The 24,255-nt window shown below is 41.7% G+C and overlaps 3 protein-coding genes across 3 annotated transcripts; 1 reads left to right on the forward strand and 2 right to left on the reverse strand.

Annotated features, from left to right (window-relative positions):
* Positions 1 to 907: 907 nt before the first annotated feature.
* Positions 908 to 3,519, reverse strand: LOC141017319 (alpha-2-HS-glycoprotein-like). The gene is made up of 7 exons (XM_073491987.1): positions 3,228 to 3,519; positions 2,700 to 2,810; positions 2,477 to 2,558; positions 2,222 to 2,376; positions 2,019 to 2,114; positions 1,716 to 1,787; positions 908 to 1,606 (listed from the first exon to the last, which is right to left on the reverse strand). The coding sequence occupies exons 1-7, from the start codon at positions 3,423 to 3,425 to the stop codon at positions 1,151 to 1,153; spliced, it is 1,170 nt and encodes a 389-aa protein (XP_073348088.1). The 5' UTR covers positions 3,426 to 3,519; the 3' UTR covers positions 908 to 1,150.
* A 2,443-nt stretch (positions 3,520 to 5,962) lies between these two features.
* Positions 5,963 to 12,078, forward strand: LOC141017390 (sentrin-specific protease 5-like). The gene is made up of 10 exons (XM_073492091.1): positions 5,963 to 6,151; positions 7,123 to 8,167; positions 8,252 to 8,357; positions 8,831 to 8,978; positions 9,100 to 9,147; positions 9,591 to 9,668; positions 10,223 to 10,360; positions 10,475 to 10,558; positions 11,247 to 11,297; positions 11,408 to 12,078. The coding sequence occupies exons 2-10, from the start codon at positions 7,438 to 7,440 to the stop codon at positions 11,522 to 11,524; spliced, it is 1,500 nt and encodes a 499-aa protein (XP_073348192.1). The 5' UTR covers positions 5,963 to 6,151; positions 7,123 to 7,437; the 3' UTR covers positions 11,525 to 12,078.
* A 1,609-nt stretch (positions 12,079 to 13,687) lies between these two features.
* On the reverse strand, positions 13,688 to 22,597 carry LOC141017240 (protein crumbs homolog 1-like). Its single transcript, XM_073491891.1, has 8 exons — positions 22,549 to 22,597; positions 20,905 to 21,870; positions 18,262 to 18,812; positions 17,962 to 18,127; positions 15,795 to 16,713; positions 15,414 to 15,455; positions 15,177 to 15,299; positions 13,688 to 14,106 (listed from the first exon to the last, which is right to left on the reverse strand). Exons 1-8 carry the CDS (start codon positions 22,595 to 22,597, stop codon positions 13,854 to 13,856), a joined length of 3,069 nt encoding a protein of 1,022 aa, XP_073347992.1. The 3' UTR covers positions 13,688 to 13,853.
* Positions 22,598 to 24,255: the final 1,658 nt, after the last annotated feature.

Here is a 24,255-nt window from a genome sequence, read left to right on the forward strand (position 1 = left end):
TTTTAAAATACACTATCTCTTTGTCTCAGGGTTGCGTTTTTAGAGTGGGCGAGGAAGCAAATTTACTAAGTGGGTGTATGAGCAGAATGAGAAGTCCCTATCTTTGTGGATGGATGGTCAAGGACACTTTTTTTTTTTTTTTTCAGTTTCAAAGTTGACAGTTGACTCAGTACTTGTTGGCATTACATCTGCTGTTTAGAATCAAAAGGTGCAATGCCCTTGATGAACTTGAGTGTCTTGCTTATTTGACTTTACCATGAACTGGTACTTCCTGATCATTGACCCATTCATGTAAATGCACTTACTAGAATGTTTGTGTTCTAAAATATATTCTTTTCAAAGTTCAACATTCCCAGAGTTCCACATAATCATAGTATGAGTTTGTCAAGTGTCTAGTTATTTATTTAAAAAAAAAAAAGTTTATTTCGTCTTTTGGACACTTTGAGTATTACTCATCTAGATGAGTTACTGCCATAGTTTGTTTAAATACAATCATTCATAATCTGAACTACCTGACTATTTTAAAAGGCTCTAAATATTATTTTAATAAAATTGATAAACTGCCATGACATGGAGTTTTACAGGAACAAAATCTGAGTAACATTCTTTGTTTTCGTATTAGTGGAAATGTCAATGGGTTCGCAGGAAAGTCATTGGCATGAGTCAACACCATCAGCAAACCGCTTTATTTTGCAATCGACCAAAGATTTGGCATGAATGATTTGAATGCATCTTGCTTACCATGTGTACATTCAGTGACTTGTACAGAGGTTATCAGTGAATCCTCATTAAACCCATCAAAGGCCTTGGGCAACTTTTATCCTTCATTGACTGCTGCTGTTAAATGTACTGAAGTAGGTGTTTCAATACATTATAAGGATGCCAAAAAGTAAGAACACAGAAAAGCTTTGAGTTGAGATGTTTATTCAGCAGTATCAAATACAACTTATCTTCATTTTACAGAGTCTTTTTAAATGCTTCTGTGATTTGGTGATTTTAAATAATGGATTGTTCCTTGTTTGTAGGCAGTGTATTGGTGTTACATCAACCTATCGGAGGACATGTTCATTTATCAATTAAAGTCACATTTTACTCTAGCACCAGTGTAGCTGAAGGAAGAAAGTATAGGGAGTCTGTGCGACCTGAACACTTAGAAGAATCTGACCCTTCCTGGGCACAATGGCACAAGAACCATAGGGGTGTCAACCACTAAAGGAGCGTCTGCAGCAGGAGCCTCTCTCTTCATCAGGACAACAGGGACTTCGGCACTGGATGAGGCATCTGAGGCATCTGAGGCCGCATCAACAGCAGCTGGGGCAGGATCTGCGGCTGGATCAGCAGCTGGTACAGCTGGATCCACAGCAGCTGCAGCAGCATCCACAGCAGCTGCAGCAGCATCAACAACAACTGCAGGGACTGCAGGTACGACTTCAGCAGACTCTAGTGATTCTGCAGACAGAAGGCCGCTTAGGTGAGGATCATGCATGGCAGTGAGTTTGTGGTGTCTCAGACCATGCTTGCGTGAAAGGCTGCCTGTATGTACGTGGGCCACCAGTGGCGGTGCGGGAGCTGCAGCTGCAGTGCTGTTGGCATCTACGATAGGCATCTGAAAAGTGTATGTATCAACAGACACTTAGGAAAAATCATCTTAAAATGTGTTTATGACTTATTTTTGGCCATCAAATTGATTTGGTGTAGTTAATACAGTTTTTTACCAGAGTGGAAAACATCTTGCAGTCCACTGTGTGAGCAGCATTCACACCTCTGGCAGAACAAATACCACGTGCCTGGTAGAGAAAAGAATCAAGCTCTTTTCCTCAGTTTTGTTTATTTTGAACTGTTTTAAAGGGGTGTAATGTAGCTTTGGAGAAGAAATTCAAATTAGAAATCTAATATTTACAATATTATTGAGGTAATAACACAAACTCAGAAATGTTTAGAGAAGAACTACTCCTGTGTTTGATTACAGAAAAAGTATTTTTCTTGTGAAAAGCTGAGCTGATGCTTGGTGTACTTACAGCCATGGCGTCGCCCAGGGGTACACAGGTGTCATCAGTGCAGTTAGCCTCAACTACAACATATTCTGCGATATAGATCGGCCCACCAGATACAAACTGAAACAAGGTATTGAGAAGTATTGTCATATCCAAATAAAAATGTGCGGGTGCTTTAAAAAAAAAAAAAAGAGAGATTAAAGTGAGCAGATTATTCTCAGGCCCACCTGTGTTGACATCCTTCCAACCTCCAGAATTGTGTACGTTTCGTTCACAGTCATGTTGTTGAAGGTTGCCAGAGATGCATGGACAAAGTCCAGAGCTGTGGTGTCATTTAGGGGAAGGAGGGTGGGACAGCCCAGACACAGGTCCTCGGTTGACTCTATATGCCATCAAAGAAAGACACATACAGGGTTTTTTTCTGTTGGGTTGCACTCGTATGGCATGTTGTGAATGTATGTGGGTGTCTGTGTTCCTTTTACCCTCTGTTTTACACTTGAATGCTGTGACAGTCAGAGCTCCGCCAGCCTTCTTCAGCACCACATCACAGTCTCCTTCTACTGCCTGGTTGGAGACAAAGAAATAGCACAGCAGTCAATCTGTTGTCATTGTTTTATTTTATAAAATGATCATCATCTTAAATTTGGTTGATTTCCTTTAAAGGGGCACTGTGTAGTTCTGTGTACTAATGGTCTGCAAACTCACCGTCAATACTTTGGATCTGACTGTGCAGTTGGCAACAGGTGTTGGGTCCAACACATGACAGTTTGTCTCCAGCAGGTCAACTTCCAGGAGGTATGTGCTGCCTCCGTCAGCCTGTGGACAGGTCAAATGAAACGTTATTTAATATTTTTGTCAAATCTTCTGCATCAGACAAATACTTGACAGGATTCTGCAGTGTGTTGATTGATCGCCACATTGTCACATTTGTCTGGATGAACATGCATATGTAGTTTGAACGCTGAAAAATAGAGCATAGTTGAAGTGTTGATTTTTGTCTGTGCAAATGTTTGCTCACAGAGGCACCATACGCCAGCTGTTTGGCTGCTGACACATTGGAAACCCAAAGTTATCATAATCATCATATCAAAATGTATCATTTTATCTTTCAAATTCTGTGATCCTGTTGTATTTGTTATGTCCTGCATCCAACGATCCTACCTCAAAGTTGAAAAACAGGAGAAGAAAGAGATAACTATCTGTACTACCCAAACACTACACCTGCTAACCTACCGTAGTATAGATCTTGATGTCCTCGATCCTGTTCAGTGCGTACTTGTAGCCATGGGTGTGATGGCTGTTGAGGTAATCCTGAGCCACCAGAGCAGCCTCCTCTGCCTCAGGAGAGTCACACATGGGTCGTAGCACATTGTGCTGAGCCCATACCCCCACCAGTCCTACCAGAACCACAGCGATGCCCAGGAGATTCATTTCTGCGAGAGATGCAAGAGATTTCAGAGCAACGGAGCAGATAAGGGTAAGGTGGAGAGGCAGAGCTCGTGCAGCCTGGGGTGTATATATCTCGTACTTCAAACAGGAAAACAGAGCCAAGTCAAACACCACAATCATCCCTCCTGACTCCTGCGTCACACGTGGGTCGTACTCTGTTTTAGGATTGCTGCCAAAACAAATGTAAGCTGACAAAGTCTGGCTCAGGATGAGCGGCGTCTAGTTTTATTCAGTGATGTTTCACTGCGTTTTATGGTGAGACAACTAGGAACGTCTCCACTATCTGAGAGTTTTATTCCATAGCTGTTCTGCCCACGTCTGGCAAGGATGTGTCTGGAATTAAATATCATATGAAAATGTGTCAAGAGCTTCATGTTCAAACATATTGTGTAAGCAGCTGTCTCTCCCCACAGAGGTCAGAGTGAGTGTGCAGCTACAGCTGCAGGGCCACGCTGCCAGCAGGGAATCAGTGACTTGCTCAATGACACTTCAGCAAAGAGGACATTTGCCAACAGGGGGTACACAGTTTAGGGACAGCGACAGTCTTTGCTTTCGCCCACATAGCATTTGCCCTCTATTGAACCATCTGCAGAATACACTAGTGTTGTTCCAGGTCAGGACCGGATGCAAACAGAGACACTGATGAGATAATTACTCGTCCTCAAACAGATGTCTGCAATAAAGTGCTGACAAACGACACCCATGTTATACCGGCTTTTACTTCTTTTGTGTCTTCATCTTTTTGTTTCTGGTTTTTCACATTTGAGATGACACTTCCAATTTTTCTAAAGTTCCTTGATCTTTCCTTCATCTCACTGCATAAAGGTAAAGTATCGAGACGCCTGAAATGGACATTTAACACTGATCTCACACATCCTGGTTATGATTGCTTTGTGTTTCTGCAGACATTTTCAAAACTAACGATGATGAAAGGCTATATCATAAATATAACACTTTTCCACCACGGCTCAATCGGGCCAGTTCAACACAAAAGACCATGAAATGACAGCTGTTTGCTTCCACATTTAGTTTTCAGTGCTGCATAGTCAAACTTAAAACTGAGCATATGCTTAATAGTTTTGCTTACATGTAATGCATGTGCAAAGAGAGTAGAAAAAGAAACAGCTAATTGAATATTTGCAGAGTATGGATTTTTGTTGAACAACAAAGTAAAACATATTTTTTTCTGGTGTGACATTGCTAAATAATGAAACCAAATGAGGAGATTTTCTTTTTTACTGGAACTAAATAATGTGATTGTCGATCTGAATTTATAACATAACATAAAAAAGAGAAAAAAAAAATGTAGTCCCAACTCTACATATTTTTTTCTGTAAAATCGGATTGTTCGGTGCAAGGGTGACAATGTGGTCTTTGAAGGTGCAATATGTGAGAATTTAAGTTGAAAACATTCAAAAATGTACCAAAATTGTTAACATAATGTGAAGAAATAACAGTTTTGACATTATGACGCCTACATATTGTGTTGTAGAGACTTCTTAGCACGCTAACCAGCTAGCCCCAGCCCATCTAAAGATCCCGTGCTGCTGCTGGTGTAAATACCAATACTCCCTTGGTGCTCTGAGCTCCCAGTCCGGTGCTGCCCTGTTTTTGTTTTGAGAATGAATTTGACAGGTGGCCAATTCCAACATACAGTATTGCACCTTTAATAAATAATGATATGTTCAATAGAATCCTGTTCAGGACGACCTTGACTCTATCCACGTGAAAGTTTGAGTTATTTTACAAGAAAGTTTTGGAGAAAATTACTAATAAAGTCAGATATTTGAGTTTTGATTTGAGGAGATTTCAATTTTTGGCTGTCCATGAACTCTATCAACGAAAACTCGTATTGGCTGTTCCCTGTTATCACTTCCGGTTCAACCCCGGAGTTGGCACATTCCCTTTCCGGTTGATGGTTGATATTTGTAAATTTGTTTCGGGACTTGTAAAAGTGTTTCGCCGCTTGTAAAAGTGTTTCGTGTCTTGTTAATTTGTTTTCTGAAATGTAAATTTGTTTCGAGACTTGTAAATGTGTTATGGTAATGTAATTTTGTTTTATGATATGTAAAAATGTTTTCTAAAATGTAAATTTGTCTCAAGCTTTGTAAAAGTGTTTCACATTTTGTAATCTTGGTTTGCACCTCCTGGCCACCGTAATAAAGCCCAAAGATATTGTAATATTAAAGTATGTATCACCCAACGCTACACCTATCAGAAAAAATGTTTGTCAAAGTTGAAAAATATGGAAATTTTAAATGCATAACGTAACTTGAGCTGACTTTCCCTTTAATGTTCTATTACTGAAACGGTTTTATGTAATCTGGACTTATTTTGCGACCTTAGACTCAACAAAAACGCCCTTTAATGGTTTATTTTAATATGATGTCATAATGCGAATCGTTCGTCCTTTTTGGCCGCTCCGAGCACCGGTACCGTAACAGCCAGAATAGACGCGCATCAAAATCCGTGGCAGCGGCCAGGCTCGACGGCGCGACCGCGGTGAGAGTGACGCATTTCACACGCGACTCCCAATGTGGAGTGGATTGTATACATGATGCCGCAGGTTGAGGGGTCAGACAGCGAAACATCGCGTCTTAAATAAAAAGTGCGTTAATTTTTCAGAAGAGGAGACATGGGCACTGTTAGACCTTCGTCACAGAGCTCATCTCACTCCGGAGGTTCAGTGCGGCAGCGGGGCAGAGACGGTAAGACAGGAGTTATGGCTACTTCCAGTTGTTGTGGCAGTAATTTATGTTAGCTACTTTAGCAAAGGGTCTGTGCATGGAAACACGTGTCAAGAAGAAATCCTGCCAGACTGTGAGTCGTGTGTGGTTTCAAAGCCAGAGAGAAATCAAATATTAATGCTTGTATACTTAGCTGCGTGGGGCATGCTCAAACATAGTAAGGTTTGAAACTGTTATGAAAATACAATGAATATTATCTTAAAATGATGCTCACACCTGGGAATGTACTTGTTACTAAGTCATCCTTAAAGTAGCAAAACAACAATATAAAAATACTTACTTCCAGGTAAAAATCCTGCATTTAAATATTTAGTTATGTAAGACTCATGTAGGCAAAAATGTTATTTATAGGTGCAATATGTAAGAATTGGACATATGTCGAATTCATCCTCAAAACAACTAAGTGTCTGAGTAAACACAAACTGCTGCTAACTGGAGCTGCTGGTAGCTAGTTAGCTCAGTTAGCCATGCAGCTAGTGGTCAGGACTGTGAACTCAGCACTGGGGGAGTGTGGGTGTTTACATGGCTAGCTGGTTAGCGTGCCAGCTTCAGTAGATATCTCTGCAACACAATATTACTCTATTAATAATAATAATAATAATGATAATAATAATAATAATATACAATATTAATTATTTTATTTCACATTCTGTTGATAATATTATTTTTGAATGTGTTTAACTCAAATTCTTATAAACAAGCCCTGCCTGAAGAGATCAGGTGTGCAGAATCGGTGCCTCATTTTAACTCACTTTTAACTCCTGATTTTGATGCTTTTATCTTTGTTTAATTCAGGTTTTACTCATCTTGTCACACTGCATAATACCTTCTGTTGTCTCTATATTTATATCTGTAATTGCCACTGTAAGACTCGCTTTTCATTGTGATGAAAATATGTACGAGCATAATAACAAATCTATTCTTGATTACAGCAAATGTGTGGACTGTGCCTTACTCTACTGAGGAAGCCACCAGAAGCGGAAGCAAACACGAGGACAGCTAAGTAATCTATGAGAAGTCTACACTGGCTCAGCTGGGAGTAGCCGACCTGATGTATCAACGGTGAGTTCAATCTGAACCAGTATTTACAGACGGTGGACCACGGCCTGGAAAATGTGAATCTCCCTGTCAGAAAGAAGACTGATAAAATCCAGATTAGGCACTGCTGCGTATGAGATTTCTGACTTATTCCCACAACTCCATGCTCTCATGTGACCTTTCATCGCTCACCTCGATCAAGCTCCACGATGCACCGAGCACAAAACCACCGGCGCAAATACTTGAAGAGGAAAAAGGGATTCATGTCTTCAGTCAAAGGGGTTTCTCATCTCTCCCGACGAGCCAAGAGACGCTTGTATTGTAAATTACAGCTTTGGATGTGGAGGAAGCGGAGAGAGAAATGCCGTTTTTGGATATTGAGAGCAAAGAAACGAGCATGCGGGATAAACTCTGGCTCGTTCCTCAGCGTGAAGTCACAGAAAAATAAAAGCAAAGTTGTGTCATCGCCTGGATGTGATACCGGAAGCTCAGAGGATACGCTTACAAGGCAGAACTGCCCGCTGAAGCAGTGTGAATCTGTCAGTCTGTCAGACACGTTCTTTGCTTCCAGGCCCTCGCAGAACCAGGTCGCGGACACAACTGTTTCTGCGGGTAATGTCTCCGTGCCAACTGCGACGGTGCCGTCTCAAAAAACAGAAACTTTAACGCAGCTTGGTGAAATAAACGCCTCTTTAAAACACATGGTCAAACCTCCGTTGAGTAGAGACAGTGATGCACGTGGGTTAACGACACATTTTATAAAACCAAGGACACTAGTGGAAAGGCTGGAGGTCGACGCCCCATCGGGACAGTTGACTGCTGTCCCTCCAGGTCACGACCAGTCTGCACACAGAGCTGCTGTTGACAGAATCACCAGTAAAAAGTCGGCGTCCTCTCAAAGTGATGTCAGCCTTAAAGTACTGACGAAAGACATCCACGGTAGATCTTTCTTTCACATTTTATCATTTCTTTGGTTTATATTTCACAGCTGTTTGAGGTGACACTGTTTGCATGTTTCTCTAGAATTCCTTGATGACTTTTACAGAAGTTACGGCAGTTTCATCCCGCTACAAAAGAGAGACGTGTTGAGACACCTGAAGAGGAGGTTTAACGCCGATTTCATCGACAGGTACATCTTTGTCAGAAATCCAAATAAGAGCTGCAATGACTAGTCAAAGAATCGATGAGTTGATTGAAAGAAAATGAGTCGCCAGCTGATTGTTTCAGTCAATTTTTAAGAGAAAATGTCAAACATTTGCTGGTTCCAGCTTCTTAAATTTGAGGATTTCTGCTTCTCTTTGTCTTTTGTGATTGTAAATGAAAAGTCTTTGGATTTTGGACTGTTAGTTGGACAGAAGAAAGAATTTGAAGCCGTCTCTTCAGAGCATTTATCACAAGTGTTTGACATTTTTTTTAGACTCATCGATTAATTATGAAAATAATTGTTAGTTGCAGCCAAATCTAAATGAATCTTGAATCACTTGATGATTAAAACCTCTTGACTGAGCAGCAGTAATCTTTAAAGGTTGTGTGTTTGTTGGTGGAGCATTCAGAATGTTATCTGTTATGATCTTCATGTATATTTCTTTTCTTCCCGTGCAGGAAAAACATCATCTTCCCAGAAGTTACCAAACACCGAGCTGCGATCATTCAGAAACCTGTTCCCTCTTTCCGGGTGGTCTACAAGAAGCACACACTGACACTGGATGACCTCTCCACACTGGCAGATCAGAACTGGCTCAACGACCAGGTTATTATCCAACATGGCGAGAACTCAGTTTCTGAGTTGAAAGATTTCTGTGACGAATATGCGAATATGCAAAAGCCTGAATGTTTATGCTAAGTGTATCTATGTCTTGTTTCTGCTTAAGGTCATGAACATGTATGGAGAATTGATAATGGAATCTGCCCATCACAAGGTAAATTTAAGTGCTGTGTAGATAACAAACTCCTTTTTCTTATCTTGTTATATCTGGAACACTAGATGGGTGAAATATTATTAAGATATTGCAAGTAATTAAAGGTATAGTTTGACTTTTTCATTGACATTTTGGGAGATTCGCATATTCGCTTTCTTGACACAAGTTTGATGAGATTGATGTCTGAATGCTAAATATGTAGCTACAGGCAGTTAGCTCAGCATAAAGAGTGGAAACAGGGGAAACAGCTAGTCTGGCTATGTCCAAAGGTAACAATATCCACCTACCAGTTCATCTAAAAGAGCTCTAAAGCTCACTAGTTAACAGATTATATCAGAATATGTCCACGACTATTTGCCTGTAATCTAGATTGTGTCACTGTTTCTTGAACTCTATTTTAGCTTTATAACTAGTTTTGTAATTTTTTAATTCTCCACTTTTAGGTCCATTTTCTCAACAGCTTCTTCCACAGGCAGCTCATGACTAAAGGATATGATGGTGTTAAGAGATGGACAAAGCAGGTGAGGTCCAAGATGGGGGTGCTGTGATCATTTATTTGTTTATATTATATATTGCTGTTCTCATGCACAGATTGGGAAAAAGATAAATACACTTTTAAAGGTGCACTATGTAGTTTTAGGGGAAGACATTTTAATTGGAAGAGAAAGATCTTCATTGACTGACTTTTTGTTAAGTTTAACAAACTAAATAAACAAACTCTTTGTTTTCATGACTGAATCAACAAACTGACCTTAAAGGACAACACAATTTCATACAGTTTTACTTTGTTTATATGTGGCGGACCCTGCCACCTTTCTATCTTCAAACAGTGTTCTGGGACCTTATTTTCCTCTGAGAACAGCTTGTTTATTCACTTATAGAAAGAATAAATATTTCTGAGTTCTTATTATCACCTCATTAATATTGTAAATATTGAATACTTATTTGAATTTCTTCTCCAAAACTTCATTATGCCCCTTTAAACACACATAATTAAATTATCACGAGACGAGACTAACCTGAGAAGTAAAGAGAAAGCAGAGTGTGTAGCTCTTACCCCGTGTTTCTTGCACAGGTGGATTTGTTTTCTAAGAATTTGCTATTGGTGCCCATCCACCTGGAGGTTCACTGGTGTCTGGTCACAGCTGACAATGTTAAAAAGAAGATCTGCATTTACGACTCTCAAGGGAATGGACTCCAAAAGGTTGCAAGGGTAACAGCAGATTTCATGTATTTTTTTGTCACTGTAATACACGTCTTTAGTTACTTTTACTGTACTAATTGTCACTTCTTTAAACTGTGTTTTTCTTCTGTTTGCTTATCATAGAACATCCTGAAATACTTGATGACGGAAGCAAAGGAGAAGAAGCAAACAGCTTTTGAAAGTGGCTGGACGGTGTCATTTGATGAGGTATGCACAGTTGATGTAACAGCCTGTAATGACAGACTACAAAAAACAGTCCCTGTTTTGTTCTTTTACGCCACTCGTTACAGAAAAATAATGTCCTAACTGCTTGTCCTATCACAATTTTTAAAGATAGGAAAAAACGTGTCTTTCTATCACAAAAATAAACTCACAACTGTGTCTCAGTCTATCGCAGCCCTCAAATCATAACTTAAGAAATCCTACTAAACCTGTGAACTTTACTCCTCAATCAGTACTTGTCTTGTCATGCCTGTAGAACCAATCAGTGTTTGTTACATGTTACAAGACTTCTACAACCGAATAGTATCAGCGTTAACTTCTCCAACAGGCTAACATCAGTGTTCAGTCTTGAATTTAGGACAGGGTCTATCCTGGATCTCCATCCTAACTTAGGAAATTCTTCAGTTGGGATGTTTTGTTAAAGCCTTATTCTTATCCTAAGAAAAGATGGGACTTTTTCCTAAATGCAGTTAGGAAACATGTTTCTGTAATACCAAAAATCCACAATGTTATCCTAAACTGAGATGAGGTAGGATTTCAGGCTGAGGAAGTTTCTGTGAAGAGGGCCCAGATGTGTATGAGGCCACATGAGGGCTAAAAGCCTCACCTGCTGGAGTTTCACCCAACACACTGACTCACATGGTGTCTTGTCTCCCCCTGCTGTCCTTCACAGAAAATCCCACAGCAGACCAATGAGAACGACTGCGGAGTTTTTGTCTTGGAGGTACCAACATGTTATCAAGCCACATATACATGACTTCAACCATTAATCATGTCTGAATGTTTGAGCTGTTCACCCACTACATAATGACTCTGTTTCGTTCTCCTTCACAGTATTCGAGATGCCTCGCCCTGGGCAAACCTCTGCAGTTTTCACAGAAGGACATACCAAAGATACGCAAGAGGATCTACAAAGAGCTCTGTGACTGTAAGCTCCATGATCAGGGCTGACCAGTGTCTTACAGTTGTATGTATGTAGTGCTTCTGATTAGTGTAGGAAATGAGCAGTCCACACTTGTCTGTGTGGAGCTTCATTAGCAGCTCTACAACAGCCTTACAGCACCATGAGTGCTAGAAGTGACCTGAGTCACAACCCTTGTATGATTACTGTATTTATATGATGAATATTTAATCAGGCATGTTATTAAATTGACTCGTGTTTACACATACACGGTGCACCAACAGAGCCTTACTTAACAGACTGCCTGTCGAAACCGGATCTGTCACGGTCCATGTCTGTCTTCAGATGTTATTTTCTGTTAACATTTCTGCACACCTTATTTGCACATTATAGAAGTCTAATTTTGCATCCTTGGACATTTGTTTGCATCATAGTTTACCTGTTTGTTGATGATTAAATAGAAGCTGTGTGTATTTTGTTTGTGAAGAAAATTAAGTTCTGTGAACTGGAATCATTGTCCAAATTATTATTTTTTTGTTTGTTGTGTATACAAATATGTGTATATACAGTTTTAAATAAAAGCAGACAGTTTCCAAACATTTCACCAAGTTTATTTTCTGTTTTCATTGTACAGATCAGGTACTGTATGCACTGCATGCAGAATAGCCTTCGTCAAGTTATATAAGGTACACACACACTCGTAAATACACAACTTCCTTTCTATAGATGTATACATACAGATATGTATTTCATCAATGTCCAGGAGATTATAACTGTATGAAAGTGTGTCCCTGAACAGTTATAAAAGGAACATTGATTTGAAAGCAAGTGTAAATTTAAGGCACACGACAAACTAATGTATGGTTTTCAGTATGAGAACCAGATGTATAAGTATACTGCAATACATATGGTTTAATATTACCAAACAAATATGTTCACAACAGACAAACTTCTATTAAAGATGTGTCAGTACACTAAATGTAATGAAATACAGTGCCACACGTATTGTACATTTATTGCAACGTACTCCTTTGTAGAGCTGAGATCAGAAAAATGAAAATGTGACTAAAAAAGAAAACAATAAAAGGGGCACAACTTTCTGATTCCTATAAAAAATCAGCCTCTTGGTTGCTAAGAAAACTGTTCACTTTGTTTCTGCATGGATGATCTAGATAATACTGTGCTAGACAGCACATTTAAAGTTGATAAACACCTGTTTTATCAACCTCAATCACAAGAGGCCACAAAAGAGCTTCCCTTCACCAATGAGACCATCATGGTAGATGTATTAGATGTATTTAAATCTGCCCACCAGAGGTGATGAAAAATCAATAACATGCCGTGCTTCCTCCTTTAGATTAACACATCACAGGCTGTGTCCCAATTCGAAGGCTCCTTCAAATGCACCCCACACATGCGGCCTTCTTTTCCCTCTTTTTGGAGGACGCACCACTACTATCCTTTGCGGCCTCCCATATCCCAAGATTCTTTGCGCACCGCTGCTCAGTCCCGGAAACGAAGAAAGAAAGAAAGAAAATGGCGACATCAAGTGGCGCAGATCGGACATTTAAATGTAGGAATTGGGTTTATACTCGGTTTTTACTCATTCGAACATCCAATGCGGGATATGTTAAACTTAAAGGGACCTTAAAACCTCCAACTTTTTTCAGTCAAACTCTCTACTCGTATTTTCACTTTCGCGGGCCTGGGCGGCAGAAATCGTGACGTAAGGGTAAGGGCGGGAACATCTGGCGACACAGCCAGGAAATACTCCGAAGGCTAGACCGTCCTATTTAACAACGGTTGACGCGGCTTTCGAAGGTTCCGTGAAGGATGTAGCCCCTGAATTGGGACGCAGCTACAGACTGGCTCATGTGCAGGTTAAAGGTGCATTATGTAAGAATTTGCCACCTGTTGAACTCATACTCCAAACAAACAGGGGGCAGCATATCACCACTGTAGCCACAAACTGCTGCTAACTGTAGCTGCCCTCAGCTAGTTAGCTCAGTTAGCCAATCAGCCAGTGGTCGTATTGGCAGACTCTGCCCGGACAGGGAGCTCGGAGAGTGTTTGTGTTGTTTAATATCAGTCTATCACCCTACAAAGTGGCTAGGGGCTAGCTGGTTAGCATGCTAACTTCAATACATATATCTGCAACATAACAGACGTCTTTTACATAATTTCAAAACTAATTTCTTTACCTTTCTGTTGAATGTTTTTGTTAATTTTGGGATGTTGCAACATATTGCACCTTTAATGATGAAATATTACATCAGTTTTGAGCACTAAATTAAATGCTACATTTATTCAAATGTAATCCGGTGTGACCCTCCACCTCGACCCTGTTAAGTCAAGGGATCATAACGGACATGGAAAGACCTAATCGTTGACGTGGAATCCCCACTCGATTTCTGGCTCATCGTCGAGGCGTATCACAAGGTAGGACACCAGCTGGAAGAGGTTCTGCCACAAGCCCAAGAAGAGGTACAAGTAGAAGTCGCTGACGTCCATTTGGCAGTGTACACCTGAGTAATTCATATCACACACACACTCAAAACTGTTCACGTAGTTGACACAGAAGCCTCCGTTCATACACGGGTTCGAGGCACATTCATCCACATCCTTCTCACACCTGGAAGGAAAAAGAAGGACAGAATTAAAAAACAAAAACAAGGAAACAGCATGTAAAACATTAGTGTGGAACAGATTTTATCTGCCTCAAGGATGCACTTCGGTGGTAAGCAAGCTACAGAGACAAAGTATCACCTTTTAAGTTGATTTATTGGCACACATTGCCAAGTTTATGTTTTCAGCTGTGTCTGTTTGTTTGTTGGTTGGTTTGTGAGCAGGATTATAGAAAAACTACTGAACAGATTTCCACTAAACTCAGATGGCGGATGGTTCTCAGCCCTGAATAGACCCCATTCACTTTCTGTGTGGATCCAGGAATTTTTTCTCACTTTCTTCAACATTGCAAGATAGGGTGTTTTTTCAACCTTTTTGTTAGTTTCTCAGGGAATAATGCATGGATCTTGATGGAAAGAAAAGCAGATTTAAGTGGCTGGTGTCTATGAGTGAGTACAATGTGGTGCAGATCATAGACCAAAGAAGAACTGGCACTCTAGTAGCAACACTCTAGTTAGCACATGTACCAGACACCAAGAAACGTAAGCGTTCATTTGGAGTTGTGCTTCTAGCCACCTGATCAATTTAATCCAAGTAGTTACTCTTTTTATAGCTCTGCTTTAGGTCTTAACTTCCTCCGCTTTTTAGCTGTTAAAAGCTTCACTTTGTTCACCAGCTAGTTGCTAACTTTGTCTGTTTGCAGTTTGCTGCTGGACAGACAGTGCACAAAACAGCTCACTGCTGCACCTTAAAACAAAAACTGATGAGACTGAACTAAAACAGTCCAGTCACAGGCTGTAAAACAAAAACAAAAAGCTGAAAGACACTAAAACTACAAGTTTCATACTTTTTTTGTGAATTCAGGCATCACCCTTTACATTTCATGTAACCGTTTGAGCTATGTTTAATGACAACTATGCCAACAAATAACTCCAATTAATTTCATGTAAAATAAAATCCGAATCACCCCGTCTGGTTATTGAGTGACCCCAATAGGTGCTGCCCCCCAGGGTTGAGAAACACTTGGGGTCACACCCTACGGGCAAAGAGGATTAGATGTCATTATGCATGTCCTACCACTGTCCTGTGAAGCCAGGCAGACAGAAACAGGTGTTGTCTGCTTCAGAGCAGTCCCCTCCATTAAAGCAGCTGTAGTTCCATCTCGTACCCATGCATGTAGATACAGGCAGCTGAGGAAGTCTAAAAAGACAAGAAGAACAAAGGAAATGTCAATGTCCTCCTGTTTGGCACCGGTAGATTTATTATTAAGTTCAAAATGTGTTTATTTTTCATTGTTTGTGTAAAAGCACTTACGGGTTGATCTCAATGTACCAGGGGATGTCAGGAATTTTTTCACTGCAAGAGACCAGTTTGTAAATCAGTTAAACTCAGAGGTTATTATTCATTATTACACAACTCAACTGACTGAACAGCTTACAATGCAACACAATGAAAGTAGACTGACTACTTATGTGTATTGGCAGATAATGGACTGGTATTAAAGGAAACGTTCACACAAAAATGAAAATTCAGTCATTATCTGTTCACCCTCATACTGATGTAAAAAAAAAAACTTTAAGCATTCTCCTAAACAACTGGGGTAGATGGGGACTTCTCCAGCCTAACATTACCTATCGTCCCTGGGTGTATGCTACCGTAAGTTCGTTATTACAGAAATATTGTGGAAGAACTCACTCGCAGTATTGGCCTGTCAGGTTCTGAGGGCAGAGGCACGCGTAGCTCTTGAAACCTTTGAGGCACGTGGCGCCGTTGCTGCAATTGCTGCTTTCACACATGTCAGCTTCCACCTCGCACTGTTCACCACTGTACCCCAGCTCACACACACATCTGAATCCCCCCGGCAGGTTGATGCAGTTTCCGTAGATGCAGGGGCTGGAGATGCAGGCGTTTGTTGGCTCTTGACAAAGGGGCCCAGTCCACTCGGAGGGACAAGTGCAGTGATGCAGGTCAAACAGGTCCTCACACACACCCTCGTTCTTACAAGGGTCGGGTTCACACACACTTGTTCCGTAGCAGCCGTATTGTGGGGTGGCATCGCTGTTTATCCTCACAAACTGCTCCTCCTGAGGTCTGGGGAGGTTTAGCTCTGTGTTGTGATGGAAAGGAAGAGGAAGGCCTCCGATTTCCACCGGCCCCAAACAGCCAGACAGCCTCCCTCCAGCGTCTAGGCTCAGTCCCCCCAGGAAGATGTCTGCTCCCTCCCTGAGAAAATCCAGGTCCCCCGCAGCTGTTTTGGACACACTTAGCTCCTCCTTGCCTCCATCCACAGCCATGATCCACCTGGAGGTCGGGAGTGCCTGGTTCTCCATGCTGAGCTCCACAGTATGCCACTCTCCGTCACTGACTGGACCCTGGCTTTCAAGTGTCACCTTGTGGGAATCCTTGCTAGCCCCAGCCTGGAGCTCCATGACCAAATGAGAGTCCATGAGAGAGACAGTGAGGTAGTCTGAGTCCTTTTGTGCATGAAGAAAGGTGGCGGCCGCCTGTCTTGAGCGGAAGCTGAAGGAGACGCTGCTGAGGCTGCGCTTAATCTTCCCATTGCTGCGGTAGAGCAAAATGCTGCTTTCAACCCGAAATGTCACGTTTGACAAACCTGGAGAAGAGAAATGGACATGATAACAATGAAATGTTACTATTTACTGTAGTGTTCCCATTAATCGAATGAATTGAAAGTGAAGAAATTCAAACTCTAACTTCTGATTAATCGCCGGGCTAACTTGAGCTCTTTTATCTTCCCAAATTTTATTGGACCAAATGGCTCAAATTATGATAATTATCATTTCGCAGGGGTTATGACACACAAAAAAATGGTAATCCACCGTTTTACTTCTTTCTCAATGCAAGCTAATGAAAAAAGTATTTTTTCAGCCCCAGTGCATCACTTGAAAATATAATTACACGGTTTGGCCACTATGATGGTTGGCTTCAAAGCCTGCCGCTCTTCCTGGGGGCTTGGTTACACGTAGCAACAGGGAATTTGAAAACATTAACGCGCAGATAGCTGAAGGAAGGAAAATGGTGCCTGCAATAGGTGCCAAATGGCAGGCTTATACCAACTAAGCCACAATACTTAATACAGGCACTGGTGGACTCAGGCCCCCCCTGGTGCCCCCATTTTTGAAAAAACTTGGCACAAGTTTCCTCTTGGATACCCCTTTGGTAGATAAAACATGATAAAGTGCCCTCTAATTTGCCCCTCCGGTGAAGAAAATGTGATGAAGTGCCCCCGCTTCACTACCAATATATCACGTCTTTCTGTGCGCTGTGGTGCCCTTTTTATTTTCTTTACCCCTGCCCCTCAAACATCCTGTGTCCGCCCCTGCTTGACGGTATGAAAAACACATGAAGAAAGGCTTCGATTGGCAGCTACACTCTGGATCATGGGCTCCCCCCCTTTTCTTTTTGTGAACATGTGACACCTCCAGGAAGACTTGTCATCATAAAGTTCCACAGGCATGTGGCGGTAGACTTAATCTGAGCGGGGATTACCACGTCTTAGAGGAATCCTGTGTCGGATCCCTGCCTCAACTGTGTTCCCTTCTGTAATCAGCCACACTGTAATTAATCAGTGCCTGCACCGGTGAGTGCACTGCAGACAGTCCCTTCAGTGGATACACAGCAGGAGCAGAAATGGGCTAGTATAAAAGACTTGCACATTAACTGTGAATCCTTTTTTGTGGCAATGTTTTTTTACCTGTAAACTGGTAATAGCAGTGTGGCTGCAAACAAAATACACCATTAATAGCATAGATCCTCTGTCCTTGGCCGTTCTTAGAGAGTCTCTGAGACTCTTTTTTACCCCACGGTCATGTACAACAGCTCCTCATCTCAGGACACTCACACTCAAAGCCCTGTGAGCGGGGTTGACAAACAGCAGTTGGGGGGCAGGGAGACAGCTCGCACCATTTCACCTCCTCACAGCGCCTCCCTGCAGTGTTGGGGGGGCAGTTGCAGATGAAATCATCCCACATGGAGTAACACACTCCCCCGTTGAGACAGGGGTTGACCTAGAGAAGAGAAAACAGCCAAGATAAATCAAATTCAGCCTCCTGTCAGCTCCACATTGTCCTCAGTCGCTGTAAATGACGAGGAATGAAATTAAAGGCGGTATAATGAACACGACAGCACTGATATAACTCACAGCACAGGCGTTGTCACTGCTGCATCCCTCTGCAATGTTGACAAGTTGCTCCAGGCTGTATGATTCCACTGGAGCTGCGATGGGATAGAACTGCAGCCGCTTGCTGTTAATCCTCAGATCCTGGACACATCCCTTGAAGTAGCCGCCGAACGAGGCAGAGGCCCTTGAGTCTGGCAGCCCCCCAACGAAAACCAGATCCCCAGGGTGGGCCTGGATGGGCCTGATGTGCATAGAGCCCTGGTTCTGAGCTGACTGGAACAAGACAGCTTCCGTTGCATCCAGCTTCACAGTCACCAGATGGAAATGGCCGTCATTAACCACAGCCCGGCCACGGAGGGTCTCAAAGTTGTTGACCTGAACTTTGACCCGGCCCTCTTCCAGCAACAGGCGCAGATACTGGCTGGTGCTGTTGGCCATGATGAGGAGCAGCCCGCTGGACTGTCTGGTGCGAATGAACATGGATATACTCGCAGTATCACCTGGGTCATCATCCAATGAGAAGACAGCAAAACTCTCCAAGTCATTGCTCCCAAATCTCGCAGTGATATACTCTGCATGGGAGGAAAGAGAAAAAGCCATGACTTAAAGGTGCATGATGCAGTTTTCGGGAAGAATTTTTAAACAGACGAGAAAGATCTTCACTGACTGATGTGTAATGCCTAAACAAACTAAATAAACAAACTCTCTTTGTTTTCATGACTGAATAAACTGAATAAACAAACTGACCTTAAAGGACAACACAATTTCATACTGTTTTACTTTGTTTATATGTGGCGGACCCTGCCACCTTTCTAGCTTCAAACTGTTTTCAGGGACCTTATTTTCCTCTGAGAACAGCTTGTTTATTCCATTAGAGCAAAATTATTTTGAGTTTGTATTATTACCTCATTAATATCGCAAATTTTTGAATTACTTCAAACAAAACTGCATAGTACCCCTTTAAACAGAACCTGATGAAAAGCAGACATAGTATTTCAGTGTTATTATTTTAAAGTTAGATGTGATTCCACTCTCACCTTGCAGCCAAATATTGATCTTCTCATCTATCTTTTTGCCAGAAAGCAGATAAACGTATTCCAAAAATGTCAAACTGTTCCTTCAGGTGCTTAAAACGTTAGAATTATTATGCTAAGGACCATAAGCTATTCATTATGCACTATTTCCAGCGTGCTTTCTGTTCCTTGAAATGAATGACGCTGCTGAGGATACCAACCAACGAAAATAGCTCTGCATGGCGTGAGTCCAGACACCCTGATCTGTCAAAGTGAAGGCGTTCCAGGCGAGCTACTGAAACCCACGTTTTTTAAATCCTCAACCCAGGTGTTGCTGAATGCCTCCTACTTATAAGTCTGAGCTAATTCTACCAGGACTAAGCTCCTTTAAAGTCTACTGACTAACTTTATCATCCTGTAGGGAGGCTCTCTTTAGAAACACTGAGATTTCTGCAGTGACACGACATTGACTTTGAACTTGGCTTGACCTGTACCTGTTATACAGCATATAATTCTGTCTAGAAGGGTTAAAATGCTGCAATTAATGAAAATAAATATTCCATACATATATAGCATTTAACGGCCACAACATTTCTAGGTATGTTTATGTTCAGTGAGGCATTCATTTTTAATGCAAATTGAATCTTCATTTAAATGAAACCTACACTTTTAGAGTGAAAATTCAGTCATTATCTACTCACCCTCCAATCAGATGGAAAGCCAGGTGATTTTTTTTGTAGTTAAAAAACAAACATTTCTGGAGCTTCATAGCAAAACAGTGTCGTAGAATTCTCTTAAACAACTGAAGTATTTGTTTTAAAACATGAAAAACAACCAATATAATATATAAATAAATTAAATGGCTTCATATATTTACACCCTTGATGTGCAGCTGAGCTTGTGCACCCAATTCAGACGAGGTGCGCGCTAACTCTCTTAAGTAGGCAGCTACAGTGAAGATTTTAAGTTTGAAAATGGTCTAAATAAAAACGTCTTTTCAAATCAATTTGGGACGACGGTGCTCATGAAGACTTGGATCACGCCAGACAAGCTTTATGGAGCCATTTTATTTATTATTTTTGCAGTTGTTTTAAAGGTTTTAAATCAGGTCCCAATCTACTTCAGTTGTTTAGGAGAATACTGCAACACTGTTTTGCTTTGAAGCTCCGAAAAGGTCTTGTGGACTACGAAACTCCGCCCGACTTTCCATCTGAATGTAGGCGAGAAGATAATGACTGATTTTTAATTTTGGGTGAACTTTAATCATCATGGCGTCAGATCAGGAAACAGTTTTATTTTTTCAACCGTGACAAACGATGGCCGCATTAGATCTTCTGGAGAGAAATTGTTAACAACAACATATTCTGTTGTTTGATTTAGGAGACATGGCGGTTTCTTTAGTGTTAAAGGTCCAGTGTGCAGGATTTAGTGGCATCCAGTGGTGGGGTTGCAGAATGCAGCCAACTGAACACCCCTCGTCAATCCCACACACTGGACCTTTAAGGGGTTGTGGTTCTTGGCAGCTGTGCTTTTCTGAGAGGAAAAAGGAAGAAAGGGTGTAGTGGTTGGATTAATTAAAACACATAATCTCATTTCATTAATATGAATCAGCATGCGGTGGTGTTGTTTACAGAGTGTGTATACATCCTACCCTCTGCACAGTTGCTTCCCTCATGAGGCCTGTGGCACTCACACATGTAGCTCCTCCAGCCCTGGCTCACACAGCGCCCTCGGTTCTGACACGGACTGTCATCGCACATGTCTTTGTCGCTGCACCCGGCAGTGATGTTTGCCTGGGCGTCTGACTCTTCTACATCAGGCAGCACCAGATGTGAGTCCACGAACACATCTCTGAAGCAGCCCAGAAAAGCATGTGGGCGGTCCCCTTCGTCCACTGCTCTGCCCAAACTCCAGTCCCCCCCCACTGCTCCTATGAAGAGGCTTTGACGAACTGTTCCCGGCTTGGGGAGAGCAGAGGCTCGCTCCAGCAGCTGGACTTCATCGCTGGAGTCTCTGATGCAGCTTCCTTCGGTGCAGAGCAGCCTGATGAGGCTGACCACGCCGCCCAGCGACGCTTCCACCGTGTGCCACTGGTTGTTGGACAAGTACTCTGGCAGCTCCTGAACCAGCGTGCTGGAGCCTTGACCTCTCAGACTGCGGAGGCAGAGATGCCCATCCATCAGCTCAATGCTGAGGAGCAGGTCGTCCACTCTGCGCTGCAAGAGGGTGCCGACCGGTCGCGCTGATCTGAAGCTGAGGGTCACATTAACAGGAGCCTCTGGTTCAAGAAGCTGAGTCTCTATGTACATGTAGCCTGGGGACTCAAATGAGAAGACAGTGGGAGAGTGGCATTTAGGCCCTGAGAAGCCATCAAGGCAGATGCATTTATAAGTGTGCTGATCATTGATAAGTAAGGGAGAGCATATTCCTCCATTCTCGCATTGGTTGTCTTCACAGCCTGAAAGTGCAGTTGTGCAGGTCTCTCCCCCATACAGGCGCCCATTTTGGCTCTTCTGGGAGCAAAGGCATCTGAAACCTCCATTGTGGCTCTCACATACGCCACCATTTTGGCATGGCTGCTGTTCACATGCATCGATGTCTTCAGCGGAGAAAGCACCTGGAGAGACAAACACAAACCAAAGTACTTATTTAAACAGTCAAACATTGAACTGCATGCACACTTTAGAGAGTGCACTGTGTAGTTATGGGGAAGAAATTTAATCATGTTTATGTCTAAACAAACTAAATAAACAAACTCTTTGTTTTCATGACTGAATAAACAAGGACAACACAATTTCATTCTCTTTTTTTTTGTTTATATGTGGCGGACCCTGCCACCTGTCTAGCTTCAAACATTGTTCTGGGGACCTTATTTCCCTCTGAGAACAGCTTGTTTATTCAGTTATGGGAAAAAAAATATTTCTGAGTATCATTACCTCATTAATATGGTAAATATTAAAATTCTGAGTTTGAATTTCTTCTCCAAAACTACACAGTGCCCCTTTAAGCCCACGTGTCAGTGAGGGTCAGCAAACATTCACAGATATGTGTGTGGGAGTAAATGAACCAACAGAGTAAGGATGAGAGGCACTTTAAAAACTAATAATAATGAATTCAAAGTCATGGCAATCAACAGTAAAGATGACAGTCAGATAAACATGCTAATGATTGCATCATTGAAACAACACATCAGTAGTTATATTGTCTAAGAGATACAATGTTTCTTTTTTTACAAGATACAATATTTTTAAGTATTAATCATCTGTGATTGCAGTATACATATTGTATACATTACCTGCATAAAGCATCCATAACATCCACACATGCACGATGAATCTCAACATTGTCCTCAACAAGTCCTCCAAATTACAAGATGTTTGTCAATATCTTCATCCTCACAGACAGGTGGGGAATACTCGTGTGTGCAGCTCCATCTCCAGCTCTGCCCCTCTCTGCATGCATGTGTCCACTGAAATGCTTGGCGCGCTGCAAGCCAGATAGGAGGGATTAAGCTAATGCACTTACAATGTCTTACACATTAAATGTGTTGGCGATGGGAGGAGTTCATCCAGGAGGCTAATTTGAGCAACTCCAAACATTTTTTCTCGACAGAACTCTGATGTACAGTTATATAAGTGACATTCGAGGTCCACCTGATGGAAACAAGGGAATGTGAGAGATTGGGAAAGGATGGTGAACCTCAGCTGAGCAGACGCACAAATTGAAATTCTGTTTCTTTCATTACAAAATCTGTAGAGGGAAATATTCACAAAATTCAACTTTACACAAACACCCTGAAACATTAACACAAACATAAAATGCATGTGTGCACATGCACACACACATGTTGCCTACTAAAGAGCATGTGCTCTGTTGAGGACCGTTTGGCTGCAGCAGTCAGCTGGGCCGAAGCCAAGTCTCTGAAAGAAGTAAACGTAGGCCAGTAGTTCTAATCTGGGAAGTATCTCTCTCATTAAAACGTCGCTGACGTCATCACAAGACCTTTCCCTGAAGAGCCCTGAGAGCATTCGACCTGTTCATTAGTAATACTAATGGCCTTACTGTTCTTTTTAGTGTTACTTGTTTTACAGTTGCTTCGGCTCAGGCACCCACAGTATGTTGTATCCCAAAAGTTTGGGCCATGATCCAATAAATGAAATAAAAACAACTATTACATAAAGTTTATCATTATATTAGAGCATATATTTTCTTTTAGAAATACGTGTAAAACACAATGTGTTTCATATGGTAGTTATAGGTTTTTAAAACATTCATTCGCAAAATAATTTGTAACTTAAACTGACTTATGTACAAACACAGCAAACATGACTGCAGACTGATCACACCCTGGACACAATCTGTTCCCACTTCTCCCCTCTGGTGGGCACTACAGAGCTCTGTATAACAAAAAAAAAAAAAGTAGACACAACATCTTCTTCCCATAGGTCCTCACTCTGATGAACAGTTAAATCAGCCATACAGAGTCAATAAAAAAAGGTTCAATAAAATAAAAATAGGTTCTTGTGCATGTGAAAGGTCCTGAAAGTCTTTGCCAAATTCTGCGCCAACGAGAGCTCCTCTCTCCCACAGAAAACACTGCACCTGAAGCACCTGAAACACCTCCTCAGTAGTCCTGCCTTTAATTCCTCGACTTGTGGACATCACACTACGTCACATATTTGCATAATTTATGCGTATATTCATGGTAGAGGTGAAGCTAAGTGGAAGCTGAAAACGTGACAGAGCTGACCGGAGAGACGGTGAGCGGTGCTGGCTCAGGCGTGTGTGAGCTCACCAATCAGAGCAGACTTGATATTCAGGAGGGGGGCTTAAAGAGACAGGGGCTAAAACAGCATTTCAGACAGAGGGCGAATATGGTGCTGCTGCACTGGACAGTATGACAAAACTGATGTGTTTTTTGAACATCAATGAATGTAAACCTATTTTAGTTGTAACCCAAAATAAAGTAGTGAACCTGAAAATGAGCATAAAATGTCTCCTT

The sequence above is a fragment of the Pagrus major genome, chromosome 21, assembly GCF_040436345.1.
Source record: "Pagrus major chromosome 21, Pma_NU_1.0".
Taxonomy (NCBI): Eukaryota; Metazoa; Chordata; class Actinopteri; order Spariformes; family Sparidae; genus Pagrus; species Pagrus major.